The following is a 24,657-nucleotide window of genomic DNA, read 5'->3' as shown; positions in this document are numbered from 1 at the left end:
CCCTCCCCCCCTCCCCCACCACCAGCACCAGCACTGGAGCCCACGCGGAGACTCCTCTTCGCCTGACATCAGCAATTATGCTGAGGGCCATCAGGCTCTCAGCGAGGCTATTTTTAGCGACCCCGTGTCTGTCACTGAGACATATCTTCCTGCGTGGAAATGTCCCTCCCCCCGCTGGCCCCTGCTGACCGCACCTCTCCCTGCCCCCGCTACCTGAGACCCGGCCTGGAGGGACATCACCTGCGTCTTGTGCAGCTGTGGTCTCTTAATTAAGAGGGCGCTGTTGGGTTATGCTCGGTTCTGGCGTCGTACTTCTTTATTGACTCACGTACTGTTTGGCCGCAAAGTGTCTCTAGGGAAAAGGCACGCGCGCCGGCCGAGGGGGTGGGTGAGGCACAGGCAGAGCGCAGCCCCTGAAGCAGCTCCAGGCAACAGAGCTGGCCGGTCCTCCGTGACCCCCTTCCCTCCCGGGAGCCTGTCCGTGATGAAGTCGGGGGCTTGGGGAAGGCGGAGCGAGCGAGCGAGCCCCTAGGATTCCCAGTCATCCTCATCCTCCTCTCCCTGGGCTGGCTGCAGGGGAGGCAGGGGCGGGATGGAGTCCGACATTCGGGCAAAGGCCCCTCCTGGCCCCTCGCTGGCCCCCGGCCCGGGTCCTTTCCCGGAGATACCTGGGAGGGCAAAGGTGGAAGGTGAGGGGGGCTGGTTTGGGGCACCAGTCCACCCGGGCTCTAGAGACTTGAAACAGTGAGAAAAAAGGATGTGGACGACCTCAGCCAGGGAGGCAGCCGGCGTCCTGCTTCCTACCTTTGCGCCTCATGGCCAGCTTGTTGAAGAGATCCGACATCAGGTCTCCACCTTGGCTGGTGGCTCTCACTGCAACAGGAAAGCCATGGGGAGAAGATGAAGGGGCCAGGGGTGGACCAGATCCAGCCTGCCTAACACCCTGAGGGCTCCATCAGTGTCCTCTGTGCTCTCAACGCACCAGGCCCCTCTGCGGCCACGAGGCCGCCACGGCTCACACCCGGCCCCTCCGCGGCCATGTGTCACCACAGCTCTTGGAGCTCTGGTCAGTGCTCATAAGAACACAGGTAACCTCTGAGTAACAACAGTCACAGCTACCCTGTGAGACAAGGGCACAGACGAGCAGCCTCGCTGGACAGATGAGGAATCTGGCCCAGAGAAATTAGGCAATTTGCTTGGGGGTCACAGTGCAAAGCTCAGAAGGAGAGCTGGGACTCAAAACTCAGGACTGGACTCCCAGGGCATTGCTGCTTTAGGCCCAGGTGTGGTATTTATGTCAGCCATGGGGATTCACGGCTGACGTAATCCAGAGTCTCAGAGGCCTAGAGAAGCAGGACTTAGCCAGGTCTCCGTCCCTAAAAACATCCCAGGTCCCTGCCCGTTTCCTGGACAACTGGCAGAGTCTAAGAAGGCTCTTGCAATTTGAGTGGCCGAGGCTCTGGCCCCTGCGGGCGTAGAGAGCACAGCCCCACTGCAGGCCCCAGGAGCAGGAGGGGCCTCGCGCGCGGGCCCGGCCGCACCTTGCTTCTGCTCCTTCTGCTTCTTCTTCTCCAGCTTGCGCTCCTTGACGCTGCGCAGCTTGGCCTTGCCGATGCCCCCGGCCTGGCGGATGGACTCCAGCAGAGTGGCCCGGCCACCGGAGGGGTCAACCACTTCCTTGGGCGCTCCCTGGACTGGGGTGGGAAGGGTGCAAGGAAGAGAGGCTGCTCAGGCAGGGCCTGGCCGTGCGGCCCAGAGGCGGCCCTGGGCAGTGTCTGAGGAAGGGCTCTTCCTCGGCGAGGAGACTCGCGGCCTGGACGCTGCCTGCATCTGCCCAGGCTCAGCCGGTCCCTCTCCAGCCCCACCTGCTTTAGGTGCCACGCTGCACAGGTGGACCCTGGGAATCACCAGTGTGTTGAGTGTGTGAACTTAACACAGGAGCCAACGGGATTTCTGTGCCACTTCTGGGTGCTGGAGATGGACTGGGAGATACAGGAGTAAAACCGAAACCCTACAACTTAAGGGCCACGTGGATACTTTGTTGCTGTAGTTTTCCATGTCTATTAGTTGCCCCCTTTTCCCCGTTGGTTTAAGGGGGAATGGGGGGCCCACGGCTCCCCCTGTCCAGGCTCCACAGACATGGTTTGAAACTGCTGTTATGAACCCAGTAGAACAAGATTTTGTAATTAGAACTACTCTGAAAATCTAGCATTTATGACCACTTAACTAAGCTACAGAAAATCCTTCAGGGATCCAGAAATGAGGGGCACCCTCAGAGAAAGCACCCCTCCCTGCCCCGCGTGCCCTATGCCGCTGCTACCTGAAGGAGATGCGCCACCGCTGTCATCCTCCCTGGCTGGCTGTCCCAGCGGGGCCACGGTCTGGGCTGGGGGCGGAGGTGGGAGAGCGCTGACCAGCAGGGCCGGAGCTGGCGGCGGCGGCGGCGGCGGCGGGGGTACTGCCAGCACCCCATCTTCTAGGTGGGAAAAGCGTGAGAAGGTGCCTGTGCAAGAAAGTGGCCAAGCAGGGGTGCTCCCGCCCAAGTCCGTTCCCAACTCTCGGCTCACCGGGCTTGAAAGGCTCAGCCACCTCCGTGTGGAAGGCAGGCAGCTCTGGAATGGTGCCAGGGGCCGACGGGGCAATGCCAGGGCCTAGATCTGCACTGTACATGAGGTCGTCAGCCACGCCCGGCAGGTCGGGCAGGTAGGACGGCACATCGATCTCAGGCACTTGGCCCAGGTCGGGCACGTAGGAGAAGTTCTCTGGGACCTGTGGGACCGGGGGATGTGGCGGGCCTCGGGCAGCCAGCGGCCTCGCCCGTCCCCGCCACAGCCGGCCGGGGTGAGGGGCTCAGCAGACCCCCGGCCAAGGCCACATGGCAGGACCACGTCCCCTCCCCCACCCAAGCATCGTCCCTCTCCACCTGCTGCTCCAGCTGTTCTCTCTTGCTGATGGACAATGGGGCATCGAACAGCTTCTCCTCCGTCTCCGCGCCCAGCATCACATGGGTCTTTGTTACGGCACCAGCCAGGGGGTCCAGGAAGACATACTTTTTGTACCTACAGAGGAGGGGTGGAGGTCAGGAGGTCAGGCGATCTGACATCTGTTCTAGGCCCGTGGTCTGGACCACCTTTCCTACCTCATCGGGGCCACCATTAGTTTGTACCACGGCCTCCCAGGCCTTACCAGGCAAAACCAACTGGTCAGGAGCCTCCTGGCTCCCGCGTTGCAGACTTCTGCGGCACCCAAGTCTGGTGCCCCTGGCCCCCCACTAAGCCAGGCCAACCCCCCCCCGCTCCCCCTTACAGGTTCTCCGTGGTGTTGAAGAGCAGCAAGGAGCTGACAGAGCTGATGTTGCTGGGGAGACCCCCCAGCCCCTCCTCGGCTTCATCTTCAGGCTCTGGCTTGGTGCTCACACACACGGGGAAGTATTTCAGCTTCTCCTGCGGGGGGGTGACGGGAAATGACCGAGGGATGGTGGGTTTCAGCACCAGGCCAGAGTGACCTCCCCCACTGCAGTCAGAGTCCTCAGGGGACAGAATCCTGGGGTTGGCCTCAGTTCCTCCCCAGTGCCCAGGTCACCCCCGTCAGACCTGCAGGGCCTGTTCGTCCAGGGGACGGTGCTTGCTCTGGACCCTGTGGCGGGCACGTCTCTGCAGGCCAGGGTCCTGGGCCCCCGTGAAGATGGAGCTGTACTCCTGCAGGCGCTCCGGGGCAGGGTACTTGGCACTGGAGAACACCTGTGTACACGGGGAGTCTGAGCACTTCCTCAGGGGGCCTGAGAAGCTCCAGACAGCCTGGGCAGGAGGAGAGCTTGCCGAGTGGCTGAAGCAGGGAGCTGGCAGCCTCAGAGGCATGGGGAGAGGGGAGGGAAGGGGATTTCTGGGACTGCCGACCAGCCAGAGGGACAGGGCCACACACGCTACCTTGATGGCTTTCTTGCTGCCCTTGATCTTCTCAATCTTGGCCTGGGCCAAGGAGACCCTCTCCCCAATGGCCTGCAGCTGGCTCCGGCTGAGCTCTACTCGCTGGGAGATCCTGCCACCGGAAAAAAAAGTCGCAGGGGCTGAAGGCTGCTCCCCAAGCCCCTGCAGCCTCCTGTACCCCTTCTGCTTTTAACGGCAAACCTGCGAAGGCAGGGCTCGGGTAAGGGCTCTTGCCTAAATTTTTGTTTGTGTTTGCGTGTGTTTGTTTTGGCAGTGCTCCAAAACAAGGCATGCGGGATCTTAGTTCCCTGACCAGGGATCGAACCCACATCCCCTGCAGTGGGAGCGCGGAGTCCTAACCACTGGACCGCCACGGAGGTCCTCGGGTAAGGGCTCTTAAAACACAGCAATACCTGCTGTCAGGCCCGATCTTAGAACTGCCCAGGTGACCTCTACTAGGACCATCCAACCTGAAGCGTCTAGGAACAGACTGTATTAAGTTCCTTGGAGCTCTGGGTAGGGATGGGCAATCACCTTGGCCCCAAGTTGGCACCTGTACGTGCCACCTGAAGGGACGTGGTTCCTGGCTGCCGGGGTTCTCAGCCTCAGGCCCCGGTGAGCAGAGGCAGAATCGTCATGACTTACGTGGAGAACACCAGAGCTCAGCAGGGCTGTGTGACAGGCAAGACGGCCTGAATTCAAGTCCTGGAGCTGTCCACAAGGAACTGCCGGCACATAAGAGGCAGCTTTTGGTAAATCCAAGTCCCCACCGTGGTTCTCATGGTTGTGGTCGGGCTGCCTAGGGGCTGCCACTGCCCCCTCCCCAGATTACGGCGCCCTGCTACACTCCCTGAACATGCCACACACCGCCTTGTCACGTGGCCTCTGCCATCTCCTCGGATACCCACACGGCTGGTCCCTCACTTCACTGAGCCCCTCGCTGAAGCCTCCCCGACCACGGAACCTAAAGCTGCACCTGTCACTTTCCAACCCCCAGCTAGTTCTTCCATTACACAGAGCCACCTGTCACCACACATCTCCTGTGCACTCCTAGGCTAAGGGCTTTGTTCCCCGCTGTGTTCCCAGAGCCTGGAACAGCGCCTGGCACCTGCAGGGGTCCCTCTGCAGTTACTGAATGGCTAACACCACGTGCCCCAAAGGTAAACGCACACGAGCCTCGCTTGCGTTATTCAGCAACACGAGGTACCTCTCACTGCACGGGGACTCCGGCTCCCCTGCCAGGGCGGCCTGCGCCTGAGCGCCCCCCTACCTCCAGGGACACCTGCCCGCGGCCACCGTGTTCCACATCCACAGCGGTGGTCACATCTCCACGTTCACCGGGCAGGAGTGAGCACAGAGCGAGGCACGAGAGACGAGGCAGAGTTGCAAGCTCAGCTCCCGGGGAACGGCCAGAGGACACAGTGAGTGGATGGCCGAGGAGTGCCGCGGTCCCCGGGGTCAGAGACCACGCGGCCAGGGAACTCTAGGATTCCTTTAACGGGTTGAAGTGAACAGTCAAGACTCTGGCCCAACCTTCTTAAACCACCCTCACCAACTTTAGAATGTTTTAGCCCCCAGAGAACACACCTGATCGGCCAGCTTCACAACCCAGGAGTCTCCACCCCTGATGAAATCTCCTTGGTTACTCCTGGCCCCTCGTGTGCAAGGGCTCGGGGATGCAGGGGCTGGCCTACGAGCAGGGACCCAAACCAGCTTAGTTTTCCTTGACAGGCTGGTCTGAGTGGGGCAGCAAGGCAGACAGAACAAGAGGCACGGTTTCCTTCCGGGAGAGACGCAGAACCAGCACCCTGTCCGAGCCCCAGCTTTCCGGCAGGGAGACCGGTCTCCCTGCTTGCACAGAGGCCAGTTCCTGTGGCTCCAGGCTCAGCCCTACGCTGCCCGGGGCTGAAGCAACCTCACAGTTATGTAACCGCTCCACTCAAAGGTGCCACGGAGGGTGGGAGTGACGTCGGAACTGGAGCCAGACACAGCCGGCTCTGTCTGGGTCTTCCATCTGATTTCTCCAAGTTACAAACATCAAGCTTAACAATGGATCCTGGCAAATTTCCGGAATGGGTTATTAAATAGAGGGTCGTAAGCAATTTGAAATGGAAGAGGCAGGTCCCCGGGGCCAGCACTGTTCTAAATTCATAGCATTTCTTTTCTGACAAGGTTATTAGACTGGCGTATCAGGGGAAAACCTTAACACACAGTGCAGCTTGAGTCAGCAAGGATTCTGACGGCTTCTCACAAAATCCCGTGGACAAGATGGAGCTATGCGGGCCGGAGGAAAGCACATTTAGGAAAAATCAGAGCCAGAGAACAACAGCGCCCCAAAGGCACGGCTGAAGAATGGACTGATCTCAGCCTTGCACGAAGGTCTCTGGCAGGGCGCCGCACACTCATGCGGCACTTGATTAGTAAGCTGGGGGCATCAAATGGGGAGGCCCCAAAACGGTCTGCACGATGGAATCCAGACTCACAGGATCTTGAAAGGCCAGGAGGCCAGAAAAGATGAAACTGATAAGGAATGAATGCGAAGCTCAGCATTCAGGTTTAAAAGGTCAAGGGTACAAACACAGAGGATGGAGGTCTAGCAGGAGGTTTCGGTTACCTATGAGCTAAAAGCACGTTAAGCAGCTTGGAAAGGAAGTGAGATCTCAGAGCGCACAGCTCCTGAGATCTTTCCCACCTTCTTTCAAAAAACAGGGAACGTCCACTCTCGAGGTACTACAGAGAAAACAGAGCTCATCTACGCCAGGCGCCCACCTCGTCCACAGCCGTGTCCCCTTCAAACTGGTTCCACATGTTAAGAGGACTCTGAAGTCCCTTCTAGACCACAGGGTCTGTCTGATTCACAGCTGCATCTCTAGCACCTGGGACAACGCCTGACATGTAACATACTGGCTGAATGCAAAATGACAAGCTAACGAACAGCCAGAGGAGGGTGATGAGGAGGGTGATGAGGCGGGTGATGGTGGGAAGCTCACATCACACAAGATAACTGAAGGATGTTCTGGCTGAAGATGAGACGACTTCGAGAATATGAAAATCCCCTTCAGATATCAGAAAGATCACAAGTGCTGTCAGGCGGAAAAGCGATTAGACTTTCTGTCACCCCAGAGAGTGAGCTGCATTACAGCCGGTGGGAGGAGTTACATGAAAACAGACCTCTCAGTTCTGCATAAGGAGAACTTTCTTGTAAACAGCTGCATGGCTTTGCAAAGAAATCAGATTCCAGCTGGATGCCCACCTGTCAGGGATGCTCCAGGGGAGATTCCTGTGTGGGACAGGGGGAATGGAAGATGCGATTTCCAGGGTTCTTTTCTTATCCAAGAGCCTAGGATGGCTAAGTAACGCCTTGCTTGTTGACAAAGTCCCCAGGCAGCCCAATCTCAGGCCAAGGGTGAGAAGGAGGTTTCAATTTGTGTGTCATCTCTACCGACTGGCAGCGACAACAGCCTGGAAGGCAGTGTTAGGATGGCCTGCTGGGCCACGTGGGGCCTGGGACCAAGAGCCAGGACTGATTAGCAACACCCACCACGAGGGAGCGGGGCTGGTGGCAAGAGGGCGACTTGTTTGCCGCTCCTTATCTAGAGCCCCTGGCTTGGTGGCTGGCTTCAGGCAGGTCAGCTTCCAGGCTCATCACTGGAACCACGTCCCTATAGCATGTCACCAGGACACCAGCAGGGAAGGAACTGGCTCAGTCAGTCTGCTGAGAGCCTGGGACAGAGATGCGTTTCAGATAACACATATCTGCTCTCAAAGAGATAAACAACTACAGTGTCCCAAAGACCTGAGGACAGCAGCAGTGTGGCCTTCAGCCAGTCACTTAACTGATCTATGTCTCACCTTCTTCAGCTGAAAAACAGGAATTGTAACTTCTACATCGTGGAATTGCTGTAAAGGTCAAAGTGAGAGACTGGGTGTCTCATGAGCTGTACAAGCCGACATGTCCCAAGAACTTGGTCAACATTGACCTTTACCACCCACAGACTAGGAGGGGTGAGGGGCTCCAGGCAGTGCTGAGCAGACATGGAGAAAAAAGTTCCAGATGAGGAAACAGCACTCTGCAAGGGAGCACCACAGAGAGTGGAGCACCACAGAGAGTGGAGCACCACAGAGAGTGGAGCATCACAGAGAGTGGAGCATCACAGAGAGTGGAGCACAGAGGGCTCTTCTGGCTGGGGCCTGGGGTGTGAGGTGGTCAAGGTCAATGACATACCTAGGGGGCCAGGACAGTGCCTGGGCTCCGTGTCCCCACCACCTCCAAAGCTGACTCCCATGGCCGTATGGGAGGGTTTCCTAGGAAGCCGCAGGCCCGTGGCCCCTGCAGGGCTGCCACACCCTCCAATCATCACACCAGTCAGCTGCTGTGACAGGGCCACTCCCCTGGCCCTAACTGCTGCTGCTTCTCCCCTCGCCAGCCTTACCCCGCGCACCCCCCAGCCGGTCCCCTGAACAGCTCTTGCTTTCCCCTTTATCTTCTCCACTCACTGGGGTAATTAAGAATGATCTGCTAATTATGCAGGCAGCTGATTGAGGCCTCCTAACCTTGGAAGGCACCAGGTGCGGATCAGCAGGGAGAAGGGGGGGCGGGGGGGAGAAGGGAGATGGGAGGAAGGGCCCAAGGAGAGGAAGCAGGAAGTGAGGAGGAAGAGTGGGGAGGTGAAAAGGGAGGAAGGGGGGAAGAGGGGAGAAAGGAGGAGGAAAGGAAGAGGAGAGGAAGGGAAGGAGCCTTGCAAAGGCCAAGTGGCCGGGCTGGGGCCGCTGGGGAGGGCAAGCCCACACACAGTCCTAGTCTGCCCTGCCCCCACTGCTGCCCCTCTGCCCTCATGGAAGTCATGTGCAGCAGGGGACATCTCTGGGCGGGTACCCTGGGGCTGGCTTCTCCCAGGTGATGATGGGCAGGTGAGGGCAGGTCTGCTAGGCAGGAGGACAAGCCAGGGAGGGGCTGCAAGGAGCGGGAGGAAGGAGCCGGCTGGGGACACCGACCTTCCACACGCTCACCTGCCTGGGGGCCCAGGCTCCGGGTGGGGCTGAGGGGCTGGGCCTGCGCCTTAGCTGGGGGGAGAGGCGGGGAGCAGAGACATAAAGCATTTCTTCTCCACCCGCCGCCTCTCCTTTGCAAGAGGAGCACGTTCAAGGGGAGAGGTTCCAAGCTGGGGTCACATCTCTCAGCAAAAGCAAAGGAGAGGAGCACGTTCAAGGGGAGAGGTTCCAAGCTGGGGTCACATCTCTCAGCAAAAGCCCGCGAGAACAGAGGAGCCCCTGCTGCAGAATGGGGGGCGGGGCTTGGCACTCCCCACTCCCTGTCGTCCCCGACCCCTCCCTCCCCTTCATCCTGTCCCCAATCTGTCATCTGGTCCTGTTGTTATTCCATTTGCAGTGTCTCCTATCCGCCTCCCTACCTGCAGCCCCCCCCACCCCCCGGCACCCCGACCGCAGCCTCTCCCTGCCCACAGCGCGGCTCCCCTGGGATGGCTGCCTGATGAACCTTCCCCAAATGCTTCTGTCCCATCACTTCTGGCTCAAGAACCTATCCGGGCTCCCAAAACCCTGGGCTCAAGCTCAAAGCCCCATCCAGCTGGGCGAAGCCCCACGGCCCTGACTCACATGTCCCAGCTCTCCCCTCAGCCACATCCTCTTGCCCGCTCCTTCCACCAGGGACCGTCCCCAGCGTCGTAGGGACGTAAAGCAGCGGGAGGAGGGCTCCCAAGGGCACAGACACACGGAGGGCTGACTTTCAGCCCAGTCCTGAGCGAAGGAGTGGACCGTTGGGACAGGCGGCACTCAGGTACTCAGGGCCCCGCGGCCTGGGGCGCACCGCCCTCCAGTCAGGCCTCAAGCCTTTGGCACTCCTTTCCGGGTCCCAGCCCTCAGGCGGCGTTCCCCACCTGGCCTCGCCAGAACCCGTTCGCGTGGCCCCATTCGCACCCCTCCTTCAGGAGGCCTTCCCTGACCTGGGGGAGCAGGCGCTGGTTTTCCTCTCTAGCATCTGCTCCCTCCTCGTTCCGTAACAGCCTGCTTCCTATGGGGGCGCCATCGCTCCCACAGGCTCGGTCCTGCACTTTGGGTGGGGCTAAACCCAGGGCCTGGGGGTAAGGCATGTGACCGAGGTCTGAGCCAGCTGCTGTGTCACCCTCCCCGCCAGCCCGGCCCCAGCCACTGGCTCTGGGATGGCCATGAGAACCAGGCCAGGCCAGTGGGAGGGCGGGACTTCCGAGGGAACTGCTGCAGAGGAAGACATTCTTTCCTGCTGGACCTGAGCCTGAGTATGAACCCTGGGCCCACTGGTTACCTTGCAAGAGCGAGGCCTGTCTGGGAATGGGGCCAACCCAGAAGTAGCGAGCAGGGATGGGATGAGAGCAAAACCAGGCCCTGATGACAGCATTTAGCCCTGCAGCTCCAAACCCTGCTCTATGCATGGGTTACTTCTGCTTATTGGTCTGGGGAGTCTGACTGATGAATGTGCTGCCAGTTCTTGTCTCTCTCTCCTCTAGGCCCCTAGGAGCTCACACAGTTCATGCTACGCGGCTCAGAATCAGCTCAGATGGCTCAGATGTTTTCCCATCCCACGACGTCCCTGAGGATGGGAACCCCATGCCACACACCATTAGTATGCCTCTGACCTGAATGCTGGGCACGTGGTGGGGGGTCAATGGGGGGACCTGGAACCCAGCGGTGAGGGAAGCGTGGATGCAGGTGCCAGGCTCCTGGGAGCATCCTACCATCCCTGGGCCATGCCGAGCCTATGTTCAACGAACTCGCCACTCCCGCCCCATGAGATGGCCTTCCTGCCCTCTGCTCACCCCATCCAGGGGCAGAGGAACGTGAAAATGTCCACTGGTGCCAAACACCAGGAAGGGAAAGGAAAGTATGCTGAAAATCCAATGCCCCCCTTGCAGAAAGGCAAGCGCGCAGTCACAGTCTTGGTGAGGAAACACAAGTATTTCTGAGGGATCGTTTCTAGCATCCGTTTCAATCACGAGATATGGGGTGGCCATCATCTGGGACCAATGGCTCTTAAAGGCCTGCGTCCTCTGGCTTACGTGTTCCTTGGGCATATTTAGCACAAAAATTAGCACAGAAGGGGCACCTAACACTTCCTATAACTACTGATAGCAGGTTAACGGAGGGCCAGAATAGGCAGCAAATGAGCAGAGATGATGTCACCAGGTAAGAGGAAGGAACATGTCCTGAATGCTTACTATATGCCGGCACTTCAAGTCCTTCCTCCTCAACTCATTTCATCTTAACAATCCTCCGAGGAAGGTACCATTATTACTGCCAGGTTATAGACGGGAACACTGAGACAGCGAGGTTAAGTAACTTGCCCGAGGTTACAGAGCAAGCAAATGGGGAGGCCAGACTGGAGCCCAGGAAGTCTGCTCCAGAGTCAACCCCCTTAACTACTTCGGGGCACCGCCCTCGGGTACATTTACATCCGGGATAGGCTTGTGGCAGGCAGGTGCATTAGTGGGCAGCCCAGAGGCAAAAGAGTCAGGGGGATCTAATGTTTGGACTGTGTCCAGCTACAGACAATGACTCCATTGTCTGCCCCCATTGGGGAAGGCTTCTGGAAGAGGTGGAATTCCAGTTGGTGGGGGAGGAGACTGCATGCTGCAGCGTCGCGGTTCCTGGTCTGGGGTACAAGCAGGGGACGGTGTGGGAGACCTGACCAGCAGAGGGACCTGAGTCAGGCAGTCAAATACTCCAGCCTTCAGGGGGCACGGTGTGGGCACCCAGGAAGGAGAAGCTCTATGCCCTTCTCAGCTTGCTCATGGCCAGAGAAAGATAGGACCCGTACAGGACAAAGGGTTGAATGAGTGAATACACTCAGGTCAGTGGTGGCACATAGTTAACGTGATGCAAATATTAGTTGTTACAAAAATATTAAAAATAGGTTTTGCCACAATTTTAATTAACTAACATGCAATTAATCAATTAGAGTCTGTCTCTGCTGCTGGAGTATATCCTCTGGCTGGGCAGAGATGCTGCCTTAGTCGTTGCTGTAACTGAAGAGAGCAGCACAGAGCCCTGCACACAAGAAGTGTTGGGCGAATATTCGCTGACTGCGGGAATAAGCGAAGGAACAGGGCCCCCCAGAGGGGGAAGAGCATGAGCTGGGAGAGCTGTACCACCACTGGGTGGGTGCACAAGGAACCCAGCGGCTAAGAGGGACAGGAGGTAGTGAGCTCTTATGATAAAATTCGAAGCTGGGCACCCAGCTTGGCCCCTTGGGCACAAGAAAGCCAGCTGGGTCCCCCTCAGGACCAAGAATCACCAAAAGGGGTGCTCTGAGAGGGTGCATTCTGGGATTGGAGAGATGACTGCCCAGGGCGGGGAGCAGCCCCCGATCAGGTGAGGGTGGCAGCAGCACCCACCTGCTGAAGATGTCTCCGGAGACCTTCTGTAGGTGCTGCAGGGCATCCGCCACCTGCTGGATGGCCTCCTCTCGCCGCAGGTCTGGCTGTATGAGGGGCACCGCGTAGGTCTGATCGGCCAACGGACTCTGGGTCCCCGTGGGGGTCATGGTGCCTGGGGGTGGGAACTAAGCATCAGGACTACCCGCACATCCACCTGCCACGGGGCAAGGTGACGGGCGCACAGCCCCCCGCCCAGCAGTCTGCACGGGGTGGCGCGGGGGGACACAGCACTGGGTGGGAGGCTGGGCGCTCACAGGAGCTGGTGTTCTGCTGAAGCTTGTTGGGTGAACGAGGGAGGGAAGTTGCTAAGGGCCAGAGACTGACACGAAGCATTCAGAGGAGGTGCAACGCTGACTAGCTGCCGGGAGGCACTTGGAACCCAGCTAGGCACCCCTTCCCCACCTCATCTCACTTCAACCTCCAAAGCCTGGACGAACAAGAAAGAAACCCTGGCTGCAGAGTGAAAAAGAGGGAAGGGTTTGGGGGGGAAGCTGCCTGTGTCAACTCCCAAACGGAACCCGGGTCTGGGAAGCACAGACAACGTGGACTCGAGCGTCCTGCTCCCGAGACAGGACAGGCAGTGGCTGCAGACTCCAGGGCTAAGGATGTCTGGGCTCTGCTCTCCCAGGCCAGAGCTAAGGGGGGCCAGGAGGAAGGCGGGGCACATGGGGGCAGGGGACAGGGGGGCAGTCAGCCTATTTATACTGGGTTTAATTAACTCTGCTCCCTGCTGCCACCAAAGCAGCAATCACACTGCAGACGGCACTGATTTGATTGGCGAGAGGTACCGGGCAGAATATCAAGGCACCAAGCCCCTATAAACAGGCCTAGTCGCAGCCCCTCGGCAGAAGAGTGAGGAAGACACTAAGCAGGCCTGGCACTGTGCCCCAGACCTGCTCTTCTAGGCACCACGCTGGGGTCCCTGGTTGCAACAGAGGTGTGGGTGGGGCTGGGTAAGTGTGGCATGGAGGGTTTAGGAGGCTTCATTTGAGTTTCAAGTGCTGTGTGACCTGGGGTAAGTTGTTTGCCTTCTCTGAATCTGTTTCTTTCCATTTCTCATCCTACAGACTGAGAATGGCACTGCCCTTCTCAATGGGCAGTGGTTATTCTCCATGTTTCACGCCGATCTCCTCAGCAAGCTGGAGCTTATCCTCTGTTGGCCTCCCCTGCCCTTCCTTCCACCCAACTTGTTCTCGCCTACCCTTCCTAGGCCAGCACTTCTCCTGGTCCCAGATGACCATTCTGCTCTCCAAGTTTTTCTCCAGCAGTGAGCTCCTCAGCTTCCTAGACCTGAACCTGCAGAGAATCCTCATCAGGGCCCAGGAGTAACTCACCTCCCCGCTTCTCTCCCCGCTCATCAAATGACCAAAGTGGAGCCAGCTGATCCCAAACCACCTGAGGAGCCTGACCCTCTGGGAACTCGCTGCCTTTCAAAAACCCCACCCCCATCCCTCTTTGCATTTACACTGATGCAAATCTGCCTGGAGTCCTAACTTAGCTCTGCACCTCAGCTTTCCCATCTGTAAGACTGAGAGGGAGTAAAAGGCAGAAAGAAGGAACTTTCTGGGCTCATCTTGTGACGTATTCCTCATGGTCAGGCACCACACCCTGCGTGTGTGTCCATGCACGACGGGGTACAACAGGCACAAAGCTCCTAAGCGAGGAAGGAGCAGGTCTGTTCAGGGATTAAGAAACGCTACAGCTTCGTTTAGCACTTTACTCATTCTGTCTGCTGACAGGTGCTCATCGACTATCAGGTGCTGGCCATGATCACAACAAAGATGAAGAGGACGCTATACTAGCTGTGAAGACAGCCTGGAAAGCAATTAAACAGCAGGTGATAAGTGCTCTAATCCAGCCATGAATCCAGTGCTAGGGGACACTGAGGAAGGAGTGAGTGACAAACCCCTTCTGGGGTCAGGGGAGTCAGGAATAGCTCTTAGCAGAAGCTGTACCTCCCTGCCAGACCCAGGGAGACAGGGCAGGGCGAGCACCCCAGGCAGAAGGGACAATTGAACAAAGGTGTGTAGGGGAAGGGCAAGTGGTTTGGGCAATGAGGAGGAAACCATCCTTGGCTAAGTAGCAAAAAAAAAAGAGGCCAGACTGTGAAAAACACTGAATACCACGGCAAGGAGTGTGGCCTCGAGCCTGCAGGCCCGGAATGAAAACCTCAGACCTGTCGTCCAATACAGGAGCCACTAGCTACATGCGCTATTGAGCACTTGAAATGCAGTCTACGTGTAAACTATACACCAAATTTCAAACTTCCTAGTAAAAAAGGAATGTAAAGTATCTCATTAAAATTTTAAATATTGATTACATGTTGAAATGACCGTATATTAAATACAGCGGGCTAAATAAAACACATCACTAAGTTAACTTCGCCGTTTCCTTTCACTTTTAAAGTCACGTATGTGGCTCGCATAATATTTCTATGGGACGGCGCTACCTTAGAGAATCTGGTAAAAACTGTGGATTCCCCCAGAAAAGTGAACATAGAGCAAACCCGCTCTCACAATGCTGTTGATAAATTTCGAAGTGCTCGGGATCCCTCCCGCGACCCACGCCCGACACCCAGCTCGGAGGCAGGCAACGGGGACCCAAGCAGGGTTAAAGCGGTGTGGGGTCATCCAGGGGCCGGGAGGGGTGGCCGCAAACGGAGGGTCTGAGCATCCACTGCAGCTCGTTCCGAGAGCCGGGCCCTCCCCGCGAACCGACAGGGGCGGGGGGCGCCGACCCTCCTACTGAGGCCCAGGCCGGCCCCGCGGGTCCGCCAGCCAGCCGGCGGCCGAGGCGGAAGTCACCGGGCCCGGGCCTCCCGCCTCGGCTCCCGGCCCGGCGGCGTCCCCCGGAGCCGCTCCCGCCTCCTTCCGTCCCCTCCGCGACCAGCCCCACCCCCGCCCCGCGCGTCCCGGCCAGGCCCGCGCCCTCACCTGCGCGACGCTCGCCGCTTCCGCTCCGGCGGCCGGGCCCCGCCGCCGCCCGCTCCGCCTCCCCGGCGCTCCCGGCCCCGAGCTCTGGCCCCGCCTCCAGCCGCCAGTTCCGCTCGCGCGGCGCCGCGGCTCGATCCCTCAGGCCTCAGCTCGCCTCCAGCCCCTCAGCGGCTCCTCGCCCCGCCACCGGGCACGACCCCGGCGCCCTGTGCCCCTTCTCCCCGCGCAGCCCCGCCCCTCCCCGCGCAGCCCCGCCCCTCCTCGCGCAGCCCCTCCCCTCCCTCCGCGCCCCCTCCACCCACAGGCTCGGAGGCGTACTTGACTGACTGCCCCTTCTCTTTCAGCCCGGATTTTCTGGGATTGGGATCTGCGGGCCGAGCTCCCCGCAGAGTCCGCCCGGTGCCCGCCCCGCCTTAAAAAGTATAAATAAATGCCGGACACAGAAGGACAAAAGCTGTACGAGTCCACGCTGTGCGAGGTGTTCAGAGCCGTCAGATCCAAACAGCCAGAACGGCGGTTACGGAGGGGGCGTTATTGTTTAGCGGGTACAGAGCTCGTGACGGTTTTCTCCTGGACCACACTTTAGTCGGGCTCCTTTGAATCCTCTTCCAACTAGGCCTCCACTTGCGTCGCCCCGTTTTAGCGAGAATCCTGTTACTCGTTTTAGCCAGAACCTCCCCCCACCCCACCCCGCCCTCTTATCTGACCACATGCCTCCCTCCCCCGTCCCCAGGTGACGTCCCATCCCTCACCTGCCTGCCTGCAGCAAGAATCCTAGCCAAGAGTTACCCAACCCTCTTAGTAATTTTCCATCCCCCCCAATCCGGCTCCTTGGCTAAAAGTCCCTCCCCACTTGTCCACGCTGTATTTGGAATTGACCCCTGTTCTGTACGGACCTCTCTTTTCCCCTGTTGCAAAGTCCTGAATAAAATCTGCTTTCACCCCGTTAATGACTGTGCGGCTCTGGTTTGCTTTGACCTGTCAGTTTGTGATGATGACAAAGTTCTGGAGATTGGTAGTGGCGATGGTTGCACCACGATGTGAATGTGCGTAATGCCACTGAACTGAACATTTAGAAGTGGTCAAAATGGTAAATTTTATGTTACGTTTTTGTTACGCCAAGAAAAGAAAAGCTCAATGGTTTTTAAGGACTTTTAAAAAGTTAAATATATAAAGCAAGAGTCTGTCCAGAGACCCTGTGATAGTCCTTCGTGGGGCCCACTGGCCTGCCTCAAAATTCTTGGCCCCTCTCTTTTAGGGTTGCCGGATAAAAATACAGGACACCAAGGTCATTTGAATTTCAGATGAAAAAAAACAAATTGTTTTCTATTTTTTTTTAGTATAATGTCCCAAACGAAGTATGGGACACATTTACACTAAAAAAATCATTCCTCGTTTATTTGAAATTCAGAATTAAGTGTTTATATTTTTATTTGCTAAGTCTGGCAACCCTACTCTCTTCCTAATACTCTCCGAATTTTGTCCTCTTTCCCTGCCCTGCCTCTCGCGTCCGTCCCTGGGAGACAGTTAGGTTGAATTGTCTCTTTTGATGAGAACACCCCAATGACTTGCAGGCCGTAGCACATGGTTCCCACCAATGATGGGTAAGAGATGGGTTTGCACATGTATTATAGACTGAATGTGTCCCCCCACCCCAAATTAATACGTTAACACCCTAACCCCCAGTGTGACGGTATTTGGGCCAGGGCCTTTGGGAGGTAATTAGGGTTAGGTGAAGTCATGAGGGTGGGGTACCCACGATGGGATGACAGCCCTTATGAGAAGGGGTACTCTCTTTCCACTACTAAGGACACAGGGAAAAGGCAGCCATCACAAGCCAGGAAGAGAGCTCTCTCCAGGAACCAAATCAGCTGGCACCTTAATCTTGGACTTTCCAGCCTCCAGCACCGTGAAAAATAAATTTATGCTGTTTAAGCCACTCTATGGTATTTTGTTTCTCACTAATACAACCTGCAAGCTCATTTCCCCCTCACTCCACCTGAGCAATGACTAAGCAGCTTAAGGTATCCGGAGAGAAAGCTCGCAGGCTTGGGGCTCCGCCCCTCGTCCTCTGTGCGACCTTGGGCAAGTCATCCGATGGGGCCTCAGCTGCCCCATTTATAAACTGCAGTTAAGAGTGCTTGCCCTGCCTCCTTTAGAGAGCTGCAGATAAAGGGCATCTAAGTGCTCTGTGATCTGTAAAGTGTACTCGAACACAAAAGGCTCCAGGATGTCTGTCTGTACATAGACACGTGCCCACATACCCCACATCACACATCCAACCTGGCTGTGTTTTCTCACAAAAGTGCGGCAAGACAGCACCCCCAGTCCAGAGCAGCCAGTTCACCCTCCAGACCGTTCACCCACACTTCATCAAAGATCTCTACCAAATCTACTGGTGACAGGCTCATCCCAGACTTAATTTTAAAGATTTCCTGGGACCTCCCTGGTGGTGCAGTGGATAAGACTCTGCACTCCCAATGCAGGGGATCCGGGTTCCATCCCTGTGGTCAGGGAACTAGATTCCACATGCATGCCGCAACTAAGAGTTCTCATGTCACAACTAAGGAGCCCGCCTGCTGCAACTAAGGAGCTGGTGAGCCGCAACTAAGGAGCCCTGGAGCCGCAACTAAGGAGCCCACCTGCTGCAACTAAGACCCAGTGCAACCTAATTAATTAATTTTAAAAAATAATAATAAAATAAAGATTTCCTAGGAGCTGGACTGCAAAGACATTTAACCTCAGCCACTCGAGCTACAGTGGGAACCTTTGACCTCAGTCTGGATAAAGAAAAGCTAAGTGTCATCTTAACATGTGGACACTGGGGCCCCATCTGCCTCTGCTAGCCCAGCATGTGATGCTATTTATATGAAACATCCAGAAAAGGAAAATCCACAGAGAATGCAGATTGGTGGTTTCCAAGAGCTGAGGGAAAGGGATAATGCGAAATGACTGCTTAACGGGTATAAGGTTTAATTTTTTAATTTTTGGCCACACTGCACAGCATGTGGGGATCTTAGTTCCCTGATCAGTGATCGAACCCGTGCCCCATGCAGTGGAAGCACGAGGTCTTAACCACTGGACCGCCAGGGAAGTCCCGGGTATAAGGTTTTATTTTGGGGGTGATGAAAGGTTTTGGAGCTACACAGAAAGAGCGGCTGCACGACATTGTGAATGCACCAAATGCCACTGAATTGTTCACTTTAAAACAGTTTTACGTGGCTTTGACCTCACTGTACAAAACAAAACAGAAGGACGATGCTGGGGCATAAGAAGCGCTAAGTACTAGTTGTGAGTATCCTGCATTCCCCGACCTCACCCACGTGAGGGCTGAGCCTGCGTCTTGTACTTCTGTACTCTCCTTGGTGTGGAGCTTGCACTAGAAGGGGCAGGGAGGCCACTGGCCGAGGGCCTCTTCTGTGTGTCCCCTAGGGATTCCTTTTTTTTTCCATCAGAGGAGGATGAGGAAGCCACAACATTGTCCCTTGTCACTGTTCTCTCAGCACGTTTATTGAGTGCTTGCTCTGTGTCTTCAGACAAGTCAGAGAAACAGCCCCTTGAGTGGATGATGGCCAGCGTGTGATGGAGTTTTGAGAGCAGCAGAGTGGGAGCACAGGCGCTGGGAAGCAGGGGCAGGGGCCCGCACGTTCACTTAGGAGTGCGTTCAAGTGTGCCAAACAGGAACTTCACCACAGGGCTCTAAGCCTTAGGAGTTTCATTTTCCATATATGGACCACACCGTCTTTATCCAGTCCTCTGTTGATGGACGCTTAGGTGGCTTCCATGTCCTGGCTCTTGTAAATAGTGCTGCAAGGAACATTGGGGTGCATGTATCTTTTTGAATTATGGCTTTCTCTGTGTATATGGAATATTACTCAGCCATAAAAAGGAATGAAATTGTGCCATTTGCAGAGCCGTGGATGGACTTAGAGACTGTCATACAGAGTGAAGTAAGTCAGAAAGAGAAAAACAAATATCATATAATATTGCTCATATGTGGAATCTAGAAAAATGGTACAGATGAACTTATTTGCAAAGCAGAAATAGAGACACAGATGTAGAGAACAAACTTATGGATACCAAGGGGGAAGCGGGGGTAGGACGAATTGGGAGATTGGGATTGACATATATACACTACTATGTATAAAATAAATAACTAATGAGGACCTACTGTATAGCACAGAGAACTCTACTCAGTGCTCTGTGGTGACCTAAATGGGAAGGAAATCCAGAAAAGAGGGGATATATGTATACATATAACTGATTCACTTTGCTGTACAGCAGAAACTAACACAACATTGTAAAGCAACTATACTCCAATAAAAAGTAATTTTAAAAATTAAAAAAAAAAAGAAGTTTCATTTTCCACGTTACAGGAGAACTGGAGGTAAGCAGAACGGGGCTGATCCGTGGTGCCTTTAGGAACCTAGACTCTTCTTTCTACTGTGCCTTAGCTCGTGGCTTTCATCCTCATGCTTGTAATATGTGTGCTCCATTCTGTACACTACATCTGACTTCCAGGTGGGAAGAAAGGAAGGACAAAGCAAAATGGTAAAATGCAGATGTGGGCCCAATCTACTTCTTTTTTTTTTTTTTTTTTTTTGCGGTACGCGGGCCTCTCACTGTTGTGGCCTCTCACTGTTACGGCCTCTCCCGTTGCGGAGCACAGGCTCCAGACGCGCAGGCTCAGCAGCCATGGCCCATGGGCCCACGGGCCCAGCCACTCCGTGGCATGTGGGATCTTCCCGGACCGGGGCACGAACCCGTGTCCCCTGCATCGGCAGGTGGACTCTCAACCACTGCGCCACCAGGGAAGCCCCCAATCTACTTCTTTTTAGGAAAGATTCCCTAACAATCTCCATCCAGCAACTTCTTCTTACATCTTATTGGCCAGGACTGGACCACGTGACTGCAGTCAGCTACAGAGGAGTCTTGGGACGTGAGTATTTGTAACTGGGGATACTACTTCCCTGAACAAAATAGGGATTCTATTAGGAAGGAGAGGATAGAAGGAGGGTAGTCAACTGTGCAGTGTCTGCTGGAGACACCCAACCTGTTTTCAAGTTGAAGGATTTCTGAAGGATGCAATGCCAGAGATGAAGCTTAAATGATGAGCAGGAGTTACCCCAGGGAAGGAGGGTGGGGTTATAGGCATTCCATGAACACAAGACAGCAGGAATCTATTCATTAAGGTAAGGCTAGCTGCTGCAACAAACTGAAGACAGTTCCATCACTTCTCACTAATGGAACACCCAAGTCCATGGATGGCTTTCCTTCACGCTTTAACTCAGGCACCTGAGTTCTTTCCACCTATGGCTCTGCCGCCTTCACCATGGGGCTTCTGGGGTTGGGAAGGGAAAGAACATGAAGAGCACGTGGGAGTTTTGATGCAACAGGCCTGGCAGCAGCATGGATTACTCTTGTGCCTCTTCCACGGGCAAGACCTTGTTCAAATGGCCACATCTAAGTGCAGGGGAGGCTGGGAAATACAGTCTATGTCTAGATGAGCCAGTTTCTGCTACAGTGATCAGGAGGTGAGAAAACGTGCAGTTGGTGTGGAGTGGGACGTGACACAAGACCATGAGCAGTTTGGTGTCGCTGAAGTTCAAGGCAGAGGGGAGGTGGGGATGAGATTAGAGAAGTAGTAGGAACCAGACCACAATACCGGTACCGTTTCTGGAGCTCCTGCTCTGTGCCGGGCAAGGCACCTAGCACTTCACATCTATAGTCTCAGTTATGATAGGGTGTCTGACCTGTGGAGAAGAGGTGGGAGATCTCCTGTGTATATTTGCTTTGTATAACAATCCTATTTCCTAACGAGTATATAGAGTTTCACTGTGTGCAAAGCACATGTATGCATACGATATTTATAAGAATTTGGTGAGGAAAATAGTCCCGTCATTCCTATGTACATTGGGGGGAAAATGAGGCTTTGAGAGGTTTAAGAACTTGTCCCAAGTTCAGCCAGGTCCACCTGTTAATAAACACTCTCACTCATTCTATTATATCACCTCCCAAAGAGGGTCTCATGTGTCATAGTAGGGAGTTGGGACTTGAGTCTGAAGTCTAATGGCCGATGGGCTCGGAAGAAGCCATCCCTTTCTGATGCTAAAATTGGACTCCCTCAGATTTGCTCAGACTTACCTGTCGTCGGTGGCATCGGCGGGGGCAGGGAGGGCGCGGGGGGGGCAGGAAGGACTCCGTGAAACCAGGAACTCGTCCTTCCTGGGGCAGCACCTGGCTCTCCCAGCTGAGGAAGTTCTCCGTTTTCAGAGGGAAGGGGGCAGGGAGAGTCCACGCCTCCCTGAGTCCAAAATGACCCACCTGCGGACCTCACGGCTCTCCTGCCACCCCCAATCCCAGCCTCCTGTGCAGCCTCGAAGGACCAGGGCTGGGAACAGAGGGCGGGGCGCAGGCAGGGCCAACAGTAACACAGTACTTTCAGAGGACCACAAACGTATTTTCATTAAAATCAGAAGAAAAGTGAACTTCAGATTGAAGAAGATATTTTAATATATAATATTAATATAGTCATCTGGGTACCAACACAGAAAATATGATTTTTTATGGAGTAAGGTCCCCACGAAGGCAAAAGGACCCACCTAGTCTATGAAAGTTGTCATGAGGTTGGGTGTGTGTGTGTGTGTGTGTGTGTGTGTGTGTGTGTGTGTGTGTGTGTGTGTGTGTGTGTGTTTCAAGGCAGAGACTGAGGGCCTAGGGCTTCGGGCTCTGACTCTCCAGCTCGTAGCCTGGCAGGCTGCCTGCCTCTTCCTGCTAAACTCCACACGCCAGGACGTGCTCTAAGGAACCTGGAACCCACAGCCTGGTGCTCACCACCCTGTGTGGATCTGCATTTCGGGAGCCGCACCCCCTTCCTGGCACGGTGTCCACCGCTCTGAAATCCCACCGTGTGGGAGCTGGACACAGGGCAGCAGGACTAATCCTTGAAATAACTCAGGGAGGATTATCCCAGCCTCTCAGCAGCAGCGAGGCCGGGTTGGTTCCCAGGGAGGGGGAGGCCAGAGCAGGGGGGCTGCCCACAGTGGGAAGACGGGGAAAGGTGAATGCCCAGCAGAGAGGCTTCCAGACTGGACCAGGCAAGAGGGGTTCCGAAGGGGCGGGGCTAAATCTCGGAGGTGGGATTATGCAAATCAATTCCAGCCAGAGATCTGAAGCTTGAAAAAACCCAGACGGGGGAAAGAATTTAATTTATAAAAAGTTAAAAGTATGAAATATAAAATAATCCCTTAAGGTGCTTATTTCACAACCAAATCATTCCAACACAATGAACCGTATGTAAAATGTACCTCCCCCCAGCCCCTCACCTACACCCCGAGGAGCCCCTCTTCTCTCCACCATCCTACCACCCAGGCTTGGGTGCTTTTCCCGTCCTCCTTTCCGTCTCACTGACCCAGCAAATTCTGAAAGTCCCACCTCCTCCAGGGGGTGACTGGAGGACAAGGCCCGATTTCCTGGGCCCCCAATCTGTGGGGGGAATACGTCTCCAGATCCTGAATTTGCCTATGCAAATTGGCTTTCTGGTATGCTGATGTCTATACGTGGAGGCTGAATCTTTGTAGGAGGACCAGGTAGGGGAAAGTGTGCCAGGGGAGCAGGGACGCATGAGTCATGGGTGGCTCCCACAGGCTGGGGTGTGGGTAGGAAGGGGAGCCCCTTTTGAATGGAGATGTGCGCACAGAGGGTCTGGGTAAGTCTGGGTGACTGGAGAGAGCCCGAAGTGGGTGCTGGACCTGGGGCCCAGACAGCAGAGGCTTACACTCTGGTAGCCGCCAGTCACAAGTGAGTGTCCGAGCACTGGAAATGCAGCTTGTGTGTGCAACTGAGGAACCGAACTGCTAATGTGCTTAAGTTTCACTAAAAATTAATTTAGAAGTTGTTACTCTCTCCATTTAGTTATTGGAAAACATAAGTATTGGTGAGATAATTTGAGTATGTGAGCTTACTTTTCAATGTGAACATTGTGAAATCTGAACACAGGCCACATATTTCCAATAAAAATTTAGCATCCAAATTGAAATGTGGTATAAGTGTAAAACTACGCGGTACACCTCCAGGACTTAGTACGAAAAAAAAATTCTTTTCAAGGATCTCAGTAATTTTGTACATGATTACATGTTGAAATGATAATATTTTAGATACAAGTTAAATAAATATATTATTGAAATTAATTTCACTTTTTTAAAACTTGTTTAAGTTTAAAAAAAGTTTTTTTATTGGAGTATAGTTGATTTACAATATTGTGTTAGTTTCAGGTGTACAGCAAAGTGAATCAGTTATACATATACATAGATCCACTCTTTTTTAGATTCTTTTCCCATAGAGGCCAAAAAATGTGGAACGCTTCACAAATCTGCATGGCCTCCTTGTGCGGGGGTCACGCTAATCTTCTCTGTATCGTTCCAATTTTAGTATATGGGCTGCCGAAGCAAGCACTTTTTTTTTACTTTAAAAAATATGGTTACTAGAAATTTAAAAATCATGCACGTTGCTCACATTGTATTTCTGCTGGACAACTCTTCTCTAGAGGGAAAGGCTGAGAGAGACCTAACTGGCTTCAGGTGGCAAGGCAGGGTGGAAGGCTCTCTGGGGCAGGGCCAAAGGTAGCTTGATGCCCAGGGTGGAGGTTGCGGGTACGAGGGGAGTGGGGGCTGGAAGAGGGCAGAGACAACTCGACCTGGCAATGTTGAGAATGCGTTTCATGGGGCCGGCCGTGTCTGCTGTGTGTATCGTAAGGCTCAGGTGTCTCTGCACCCCTCCGTACCCTCTGTGCCCTTCTCCCCCGTCTTCCTTAGGTGCTGGCAGAGTGGGTCTCACCTCCAGCGGTATAACTATCACTGGACCGGAAGCTTCTCCAGCTCACAGATTGTGTCTTCTTTCTCTTTGTAGTCTCAGTCTCAACATCATGTATAAAGAAACTTAGCAAGTTTTGCCGACAGAGGGACTGGCAGTCCAAATGCTGTTTGCTTTAGTGGGCTGACACGTGTGTGTGGGGACAGGCCCCCCGAGGGGCAGGATGTGAAGGGGAGCAGCTACAGCCTGCTGGGGGAGGGGAGTCCTCATCCCCTCATCCCTGGGGAAGTGCAGGGGGTGTCCCTCGGAAACGGACAGGAGCCTTGTCTGTGTCAGTTCCCGCAGCATTGTCTGTGTCAATCTTGGGTCTAACGAAGATGCAATGCAGCCAAAAATGAAATAAATAAATAATTAAAACAAACCAAAACAAAACCTAAGCAGGGGACACCCAACATTGGCTCAGTGAATTTCAGAACCTCTATGGACCAGCGATTCCTCTGTACCTCTCCTGTTACCCTGCCCTGTTACTTTTTGAGCAGAAATGTCTGTAGCTGTTGT

General features: G+C 54.9%; 1 protein-coding gene across 3 annotated transcripts; it reads right to left on the bottom strand.

Moving 5' to 3' along the window:
- Nucleotides 1–32: 32 nt before the first annotated feature.
- Nucleotides 33–15,443, bottom strand: WASHC1 (WASH complex subunit 1). 3 transcript variants are annotated; one of them, XM_082666703.1, is made up of 11 exons: nucleotides 13,557–13,649; nucleotides 12,314–12,467; nucleotides 3,927–4,038; nucleotides 3,594–3,740; nucleotides 3,307–3,443; nucleotides 2,924–3,059; nucleotides 2,568–2,769; nucleotides 2,321–2,473; nucleotides 1,542–1,694; nucleotides 805–873; nucleotides 33–668 (listed from the first exon to the last, which is right to left on the bottom strand). In XM_082666703.1, the coding sequence occupies exons 1-11, from the start codon at nucleotides 13,594–13,596 to the stop codon at nucleotides 529–531; spliced, it is 1,443 nt and encodes a 480-aa protein (XP_082522829.1). In that variant the 5' UTR covers nucleotides 13,597–13,649; the 3' UTR covers nucleotides 33–528. The 3 variants fall into 3 exon arrangements, with proteins under 3 accessions (XP_082522829.1, XP_082522831.1, XP_082522830.1); XM_082666705.1 differs by having other exon boundaries at nucleotides 34–668; nucleotides 2,321–2,476; nucleotides 13,557–13,632; XM_082666704.1 differs by lacking the exon at nucleotides 13,557–13,649 and adding an exon at nucleotides 15,289–15,443 and having other exon boundaries at nucleotides 35–668; nucleotides 2,321–2,476.
- Between the last annotated feature and the right edge of the window lie 9,214 nt (nucleotides 15,444–24,657).

This window comes from Grampus griseus (assembly GCF_964374135.1).
Source record: "Grampus griseus genome assembly, chromosome: 11".
Taxonomy (NCBI): domain Eukaryota; kingdom Metazoa; phylum Chordata; class Mammalia; order Artiodactyla; family Delphinidae; genus Grampus; species Grampus griseus.
This window is presented reverse-complemented; position numbering and strand designations above follow the sequence as displayed.

Excerpts from the sequence above, each read along its gene's own strand:
- WASHC1 (XM_082666705.1), bottom strand. The coding sequence starts at position 13,596 with ATGGTCATCTGGGACCAGGAGAAGTGCTGGCCTAGGAAGG. Across the intron at positions 3,741-3,926 it reads GCAGCAAGAAAGCCATCAAG|GTGTTCTCCAGTGCCAAGTA; the intron begins GTAGCGTGTGTG and ends CCGTGTACACAG. Across the intron at positions 2,770-2,923 it reads GAGAACAGCTGGAGCAGCAG|GTCCCAGAGAACTTCTCCTA; the intron begins GTGGAGAGGGAC and ends CCGGTCCCACAG.